This window comes from Nothoprocta perdicaria, unplaced genomic scaffold (assembly GCF_003342845.1).
Source record: "Nothoprocta perdicaria isolate Ctin4 unplaced genomic scaffold, notPer1 scaffold_749, whole genome shotgun sequence".
NCBI lineage: Eukaryota > Metazoa > Chordata > Aves > Tinamiformes > Tinamidae > Nothoprocta > Nothoprocta perdicaria.
The window spans coordinates 10181-19027 of NW_020456031.1; the positions used below are offsets into that span (position 1 = coordinate 10181).

The 8847-nt window shown below is 38.8% G+C and overlaps 1 protein-coding gene across 1 annotated transcript; it reads right to left on the minus strand.

Annotated features, from left to right (window-relative positions):
* Positions 1–2491: 2491 nt before the first annotated feature.
* On the minus strand, positions 2492–8773 carry LOC112957632 (cytokine receptor common subunit beta-like; the record flags this gene model as incomplete). Its single annotated transcript, XM_026051346.1, has 3 exons — positions 2492–5797; positions 6017–6120; positions 8704–8773. Coding segments are annotated over 3 exons (1363 nt in total), but the record flags the coding sequence as incomplete, so codon positions are not given.
* Positions 8774–8847: the final 74 nt, after the last annotated feature.

Sequence of the window (8847 nt, forward strand, 5' to 3'; positions counted from 1 at the left end):
TCCTTCCTTCCTTCCTTCCTTCCTTCCTTCCTTCCTTCCTTCCTTCCTTCCTTCCTTCCTTCCTTCCTTCCTTAACAAAGTAAGAGCATAGCCAAGCAAAATAAAAACACAAACAGACATTTCTGAAAAGATGGCATATATTTAGACATTTTGTTAACAAGGGCTGGTAAAGACCCCAATGATTATGGCCCATATGCACACTAACCAAAAGGAAAAGGTAGGTTAGAGATTGTGAAAACAAAATGTAAACCAGGATGTTAGAAGTGAGGTCTTACATAGTTAAATTCTTTGAAATGATCCTGATATCATACACTGAGCCAAACAACAAAGAAGAAACGGCTGATTAAATTATATAGGAAAGAGGAGTTATAATTATTAGTACCTGGTGCTTTTTTACATAAATTAAATATGCATAACATTATAACTATATAAGTATTTCAGGTTTGGTTAAAGTAGTAAAAGCATTGCAGAATGCCTTTTTTATTATAAAAGAAAATTCTGATGTCATTAACATTATGGAAGTCTTGTTAAAAGAAGAAATTCAACGGAGTACTAATAAAATACATATTTTATACAAGTAAGGCTGATTTGCATATACTTATTGTGTACATTAGTTTRTACTAATGTTAAAGACTGCATAGAGGCAAACGGAAAACATGAGGAAAATGTACTGCAGAATTTCAATGGTTGTCATTTCAGGCTAAAAGAAACAGCATACTGTTATTGCTATGCTGTCAATCACGTAGGTTGAATCTAGGGTGAATCGCATTCACCCTAGAATGCTGTAAATGAAATGCTRGGGAAGATCAGAGAGCTTTCAAAGGCAGACAAACAATAAAAATGGAACAGTCCAATGTCATTGTGAACTGTGATGCAGGCAATGGCCAAACTAATAGCCTAAAACAGGCCAAGGCAATGGCTTGAACCCTGGCATGCAACTGCAGACACTCTACTGTTGTTAGCAAACTCTTTATCTATGTCAAGTAGCAAGCCAGGGACTGTTTCCAATAGGCAGTATGAGGTCACCTTGTACTAATAGGGAAAAGAGTTTGGATAAATGGACTTACAACCGTTTCATTTGCCCTTACAACCAGAAGTGCCCCTTGATCCACTTTATAGATGTAGTCTCAGATATTACACTTTTTGCCACTACAAATGGTTGCTTCTTGGAGTTGCTTTGTAGAAGAACTCACAAGAAAAGAAACAACCTACTGCATAGTACACAGGACATGGTATCAGCTGAAACAGTACATAACACGCTAAAATGTAATTATAATAAAAATAAATACATAAAAAGGACAGAAGTTTATAGCAATAATATTTAAGGGATTCACAAAAATAAGAAGCCTAGCAAAAAAAGCCCCCAAAAGAAGCTTCTTAAAGGGTTAAATATTTGCAAGCACAATGAAATTGTTTAAAGAATCATCTTCAAAACTCAGAAGTAGATCTATTTTTTTTGCAAGTCTTCCATGCTTTAAAGATAGAATTGTCATAACCTTAATGTTTTAAAAAGACATATAAAGGAAATTGATATGTTATACTTTTTTTTTCCCCCAACTAAAACTTTTGGTTTAATAAAACATAACTTTCTTTAGARGCCATGCATAATTTACCTGCATATGCAATTCTTTTCCTGTTCTAAAAGCTGTAAGGGAACTTAGATATGCATTTGTTAAGAAAATACTTTTAATAAATACTCAAAGGCTTTTATAGGCTTCAGCATCAGAGAAATCAGAGAAAAGGAAGTATCATACTTTTTTTTTTTTTTTTTTTTTTTTTTTTTTTGAGACATACTCAGGGAAGAATCCAGGGAAATACTTACCTATCAGGCTGATTTTGCACATGGTGAGAGATATAAATTATAATGAAAATTAGATACAGAGTAGATAGAAGTGTTCTGGGGAAGAGCTAAAATGACGTTTTTGGAGCGTGGACATGTGGCCACTGTAGAGTTCTAAGTCCATGAGAAAACGAACATAATCATTTAATATATTGTACTTGGATTTCTAAAAAGCATAGTATAGTCCCTCAAAAAGTACTGTTGAAGAAACTAATGAAGAAAAGGAAGGTTCTTGCGCAGATTAGGATCAGTTACAGTAAAAGAAATGAGAGAATGGTTCATATTGAGGAATGTTATCAAAGAGTTCTTCCAGGAACTTATAATTTCATAAGGAGGAATGTTATCAATGAGGACTTCCAGGAATTTATAATTTTTAGCATAAATGGAAACAGAATGAGCTGCATAACATAAATGAGCTGGAAGAGAAGGTGAGTAGGAGTCACAAAGTATGTGATGATATCCAATCATTTAGGTCACTTGAATTTACATTTGAAAGCACTGAATTACTGAATATAAACACTGAATTATTAGGTACAAATGGTATATGAAATTCAGTGTTAATAAATCTATAGTCATTCATGTGATGTAAAAGTAATATAAGCTGCAAAGAAGAACAGAGACCCTGTGATGGCAGAAAAATAACAGAAATGAGAGTACAATTACTGCAGTCTGAGTAACTAATGTGTTTCTTGAATACCATACTCAATTCGTGTTATCTCATCTCTGAAATAATATTGTAGAAATAAAGGTACAGAAAGGAAACTAGTATTAGAAATATGAGATTCATAAGAAAAAAAGACTAATTAGACCAGAATTCTTTGGCTTAGACAACTCAGAGAGGATATGACAGAAGTCTATACTATCACAAACAGGAGTGAGATGGTGAAAAAGAGCAAACATTCGCCAGACCTCATAGAACAAGGAAGAACTTTATCATACTATTGACCCAAAATGAAAAGAGGAGTATGTGGGTCTGTTTTTGTTTGGACATTTTTCATTCATAAACAAATTGAGGAATTATGATATCATCGGAGCAACTGAGAGAAATTTATCTACTTTTAAAATACAGGGAGATTCTTTGATATTTGGACATAGAGTGAGGAAAGGATTACAATAATTTCACAAGTACCTGTTTAATGTTGTAATTATACAGCTKTAAAAAGGGTTTAAAGCACTAATTAAGGTGCCTACCTCTCCTTCATTGACTATATAGAAAGCTCAGTGAATCATCACTTATATAAGGCTGCAAGTGCCTACCTCATGTCATACAGAACATCAGATTGAATTTTCACATCAGTTAGATTCAAAATAATATTTATAAGCCATTAAATTATGAACAAAAATAATGTATTTCATTCAGTTCCTGATTCAACAGTGTCCAATTAACACAGCAGGAGGAATCAGTGGGCACAGACACTGAAATCCCTCTCGTTATCTCTGCCAAATCAGATATCAAAATCAGAAGAAAACATCCTAGGTAATATATCTGAACCTACAGAATTTTTAACGCCTCATCTGATAAGGTAATAGTTAATTTTATGTAAACTCTATGCAAATATGAAAGGAAAGCTCTCTAGGTTAACAGTTCCTCTTATGTATTTGGAATAATGAAGAAGTAAAAAACGAAAGATACTTTTGGAATGCAGGCCTCTTGCAAGGGCCAGCCAGAGCCAAAACCAAAGCCAGATCTGAAACCAAAACTTTTTACTGATCATAGACTGGCAGTCCTAAATCAGTCTGTTCTTACCTTGCGTCATTGTCTTTACAAAGAAGTAGAAAAAAAAAATGATTCGTCTTTTTCAACACAACTTATTACTTASAGTTTTTTAAACTCTAAAGATAAATTTCATAGTTAAGATATATTGTATCATGCATAAACAGCCAATGAACTTAAAAGAAACTCACACATTATCACAGTATTTCAGCGCTTAGAAAAAGGGAGAAAGAGAAAAAAAAAAAAGAGACCCAGGCTTAGGCCCAGGCATAACATTTTTCCTCTGCCATTCTCTGTCCTACCCTCTTTCTCTCACTTCACCTTATGCATTCTCAGGTTTTCTTTCAATAACGTCACCATGGTTTCCTACAGTCTACTTGATGTCTTTCAGCAGTGTCTCCTTCTTCGCCTCGCAGAATATTCCACAATTTATTTCACCTTAACATTATAACAGATTTTCTGAGCTTTAATTTTTCCCCCTTATCGGTTTCTATTACTGCTTGTTTTGTTGCATTTTGGACATTTCAGACAGTATCTATGAAGAGTTCTTGATGGCTTTTGATCTACTTCACACACACATCCCATAAACAAACAAACAAACAAATGTTCTTAAGAAAGTAAAAGTTTTCTTTCTGAAGTTCCCAAGAAGCTTTAATCCGGTAACATTTCATGCTATGAAGTCCTCTCTTCCTGCCATGAATCTTGCTGTAAGCAGTTTGGTATTAGGGTAGCATGAATGTGATCTACCACATTTTTACCATAACCAGAAGAAGGCTAAACTGCTCCTTGTGGATGATTGAGAATGTTTGGGGAAAAAAAAGAAAAAAAAAAAACCAGTTCTTTCAAAATGATGGCATTTGGATTGTCTTTCCTGCCCCATTTGTGAACCTCACAAGAAGGAGATTGATTGAAGTCATCCACCATATTGAACAGGAAACGGGAAAAGGGAATTGCTGTTTATTTTTGCTGGGTGGAAGGAACAATGGGGTTAATTTCCATGAAATAATTGTAGTTTCAGTCCCTGTGATCTTGGCATTCATTAATACTTTCTGCTTTAATGGATGTCTGTGATCCTTGATGATTGCTGCCAAGGAAAGTAATCATCCAATTTGAGGCTTTTGAAAAGATGAATAGCCTGCATTTTTTTTACATTTTGTTCTCTTCCAGTGATGGATTCATCATCAGACACAGGTTTCCCAGGTGCTGTCCTGCCTTCAGGTTTCTTGGCTTGGGGATCTTCCTGGCTTATACACATCTTTTCACTGGGTTTTAGGCTGGGGAAGCAGTAGTCACCAACCTCAAAAAGGAAAACTGGCTCAGTGCTATCTGGGTTTAAGATCACCAAATTACTTTCTGACAATGGTTGCTCCTTGGGAAGCTTATTTCCCTTTGGCAAGATGGGTAAGGAAATATTTGTGGATTCTGAAGGTCCATGCAGACCTGGAGGGACAGTAAGATAGTCCCCAAATGCATCCAGGTGCAATTCTGGAGAAGGGTTTGGTGTTGGAGCTGAAACTGCAACYATGACGCCAGATTTAGCAGGAGAAAACTCAGAGCAAGAGCAGTCCTCAGGAGGATGAATCTCCTGTGAGTCACAAGCYAACTCTCCATCAGTGGTGAGTGCCATATGGTTGGAGTCTCTGGCTGATGGCAGTAAGAGGCTCTCTGTGGTGATGTAGCCCAAGGAGCACTGCTGGGGAGAGCCAGTACAGCCAAGAGCCACTGGAGATTTCTGCTCTTCTGGTCTCACATGCATGCATTTCCCATGGTCCAGTGAAATTTCCTCCCCATTGCTGAGGTGCTGCATCATTTCCCTCTGGTGTGGGAGCAAGSAGGGCTGCAGAGGAAGTGCTCCTGGCTGTGCCTGCCTCTGTGGAGCCTGGGAACAGGCTTCCTTTGGGAGCATGATGTAGTGAAGGGACCCTGGTTTCCTGTGGATTCCTGCTGGGTCTGCTTGAAAGGCGTGGTGCATACCAGGCTGTGAAGAGATCACTGGGCTGTACAAGTATGGCCCATTGAAATCAAAGCAAGTGATTGCTGCCTGGGAAGCAGTGTTTGCATCAGCACTGTTCTCCCTTGAAAAAGGAAAGGAAGGATAAGCCATCTCATTTGATGGGCAGGCAACTGGTGCATGCTCTGGCGCATCTAAAGCATGGTATAGGTTCTGTGGATCCAACGCAATCTGAGAAACCTCTGCCTTTTCAACTTGCCATTCGGGGGACTCTGTCAAAGTGTTTTTCTGCCTGAATGTGGGAAAAGTAAAAGCTGCTATTGAGAAATATTCTTGTGATGAACATTACATATAAAAAGAAGCTACAAAGAAGATTAGAAAATAATCTTCACGGAGAAAGCAGATTAAGCAAGATAGTAAGGAAGGAAAAAAAAAAAGGCTCATTCTCAGAAGGTCTAGACTTTTTTTTGGTGACAGAACATCTCACAGTGTCTCTACAAAGTTCACTAACCTGTCCACGACTTGAAGCAAACTGGCCTGGTTCATCTTCTCAGAAAAGTTGTTTTTGTTGAAGTCTAGCTGACTGTTTGTCAGCCAGTTTCCTAGGTGTACTTTCTGAAAAAAAGAAGTAGTGATGAGGAAAAGAGAGGATGAGGAAAAGTTTGTCACTGGCAGTGGAATCAAGAGCCTCAAGGACAAAGGGGAGCCTACAGCAACTGACAATCTGTATACAACTTCATTAACATGACTAGAAGGTTCCCTCTATTCTCCAGAAGACTGTTCCTTCACACCTGTGTTTCCATATCCCTGACCTAACTTTACATATATATATGTAAACAGCATATATAAGGCAGGAGCTGCTCCTGTAAAGAACTGGTAAGGCTGCTGCAGGTCCTGCCTAGAAACAAAGCTACTGCATTGCTAACACAGCTTAGGATAAGGTAACTGACTGAAAGGAGGGAAACTTTCAAAATCAGTAAGAGCAGCGAGTACTTATGAGGAAACAATTATATCGGAAGCAAAGCTATAGAGGTATTTCTTAGAGTGGGAACAAGATTTTAATTTTTACTATAGAGATAAGGCAAAACTACCAAACTTGAGACTTTAGTATAAGCATAAATATTCTGTTGTCTGGTACAGAGCTTCCTTCCTTAGTTTTTCCWTTCTATTTGACAATGATGTGTAGAACTACGTCATTACCGTGTAAGTTCTTTTTACAGCAAAATAAGAAATGTGTCATGCTTAAAAGTCTTTCACTCAAACATAAACATACTGTAAGTTGTGTGCATTGCCTCACACAAAGGTCATGTTGTAAATCATAAAAATTGCTTTGCCATGTAACTAAACACACTGTAACACACTCCCTGTGTGCTCAGAATAGAATCAATTCAAAAATATGTAATTCAAAAATATGTGTTGGGGAAAACAGGTTTTATAAAATCAGTGGTATAACTCTTGCAAAATTAGAATAGTTTTATTGCAGAAATCTAGAGGGATGTCTATTATATATTTCCCAGATGTTGGTTTGGAGGATTTTTTCCTACTTAATTGAACCCTACCTAAGTGTGCACTTTGCTTTCCAATTACGAATTGTTGTCTTGGCAACAGACCACATTACATGTTATACTTTTTTTCCAGAAACTCCTATAGCTTAAAAAAATGAAAATTTCTTAAATGAGCCTAGAACCTACCCTAAAAAAACCTGGAAGGTTGGAAGGGATCTCTGGAGATGATCTAATTCAATCTCTCTATTCAAGAAGGGTAATTTAAAGTACATTCTCCAAGATTGTGTCCAGGTGGGTTTTGAAGACACAGAAGAAGACCCCACAACTTCTACGGACTTGTGCTGCTGTTCAGACCCCCTGACAGTAAAAAAGATTTTCAACATGTTCACAGAGAACTTCTTGTGTTTCAGTTTATGCTTGTTGCCTCTTATTCTCTTAATGGACACCATTGAAAAGAGTCTACCCCCATCATCTTAACACCTTCCCTTAAGTATTTGTATCACTGATAAGATCCCCTCTTAGTCTTCTTATCCCTAGTCCGAACACTCACAGAATCACAGAACAATTAAGGCTAGAAAGGACATTTGGAGATATTCTAGTTCACCTCCCCTGCACAAAGAGAGTAACCTAGAGTACGTGGCACAGGACTGTGTCCAGGTGGGTTTTGAGTATCTCCAGAGAAGGAGAATCAACAGTCTCCACAGGCAACCTGTTCCACTGCCCTGTCACCCTTACAGTCAAGAAGTTTTTCCTCATGTTCATATGGAACATCCTGAGCTTCAGTTTGTGGTCGCTGCCTCTTGTTCTACCACTGAAAAGTAGTTCTACCACTGAAAATAGTCAGGCCCCATCCTCTTGACATCCCCTCTTAAGGAATTTATAAACATTGATAAGATCTCCTCTCAGCCTTCTCTTCCGTAGGCTAGACATTCCAGCCTATCAGAGGCTTCTCTCTACATAAGAGAGATGCTCCAGGCCCCTGCATGATCATCGTTGTACCTCTGTGCTGGACTCTCTCCAGTAGTTCCATGTCTCTCTTGAACTGGGAAGCCCAGAACCGGAGACAGTACTCCAGATGTGGCCTCACCAGGACTGAATAGAAATTCACTTCCTCCAACTTGCTGACTATGCTGTTCCTAATGCAGCCTAGGATACCGTTGGCCTTCCTGGTCACAATGGAAAATTGCTGGCTCATGGTTATCTTCTTGGTTATCTTGGTCAGCCTCCAGACTGTACTGGTGCATAGGCTTGTTTAGCCCTAGGTGCAAGACTCTGTACTTGTCTTTGTTAATCTTCATGAGGTTCCTCTCCACCCAACTCTCCAACCAGTCAAGGTCTCTCTGAAGAGCAGCATGGCCCTCTGGTCTACCAGCCACTCCTCCCAGGTTTCTATCATCACAGAATGTGAGGAGGATGCACTTTGTCCCTCTATCCAGGCCACTGATGACTCATTTGAACAAGACCAGAGCCAGCACTGATTCCTGGGGGAYACCACTAGCTACCTGCCTCCAACTAGRGTCTGTGCTGCTGATCACAGTGCTCTCAGCTCTGCCATTCAGCTGGCTCTCAGTCCACCTCACTGTCCACTCATCTAGCCCTCACTGCCTCAGGTTGCTCTTTCTCTTTACTCTGGAACAGCTCCCTGTCAGTCTTCTCCAAGACTGCAGCTCTGCAAAACACAATTCCCCATTACCTGCAGGTAGCTCTGGATCAGGAGACTCTTGCTGGGGTTTGGAATGTTTTCCTCCCAGCTTTTCTTCTTCCTGCAACAACAACAGCACCAAGTTTACAAGATTTACCTCTTGCCTTTCCTGCAAAGGGAACAGAATACACCTCA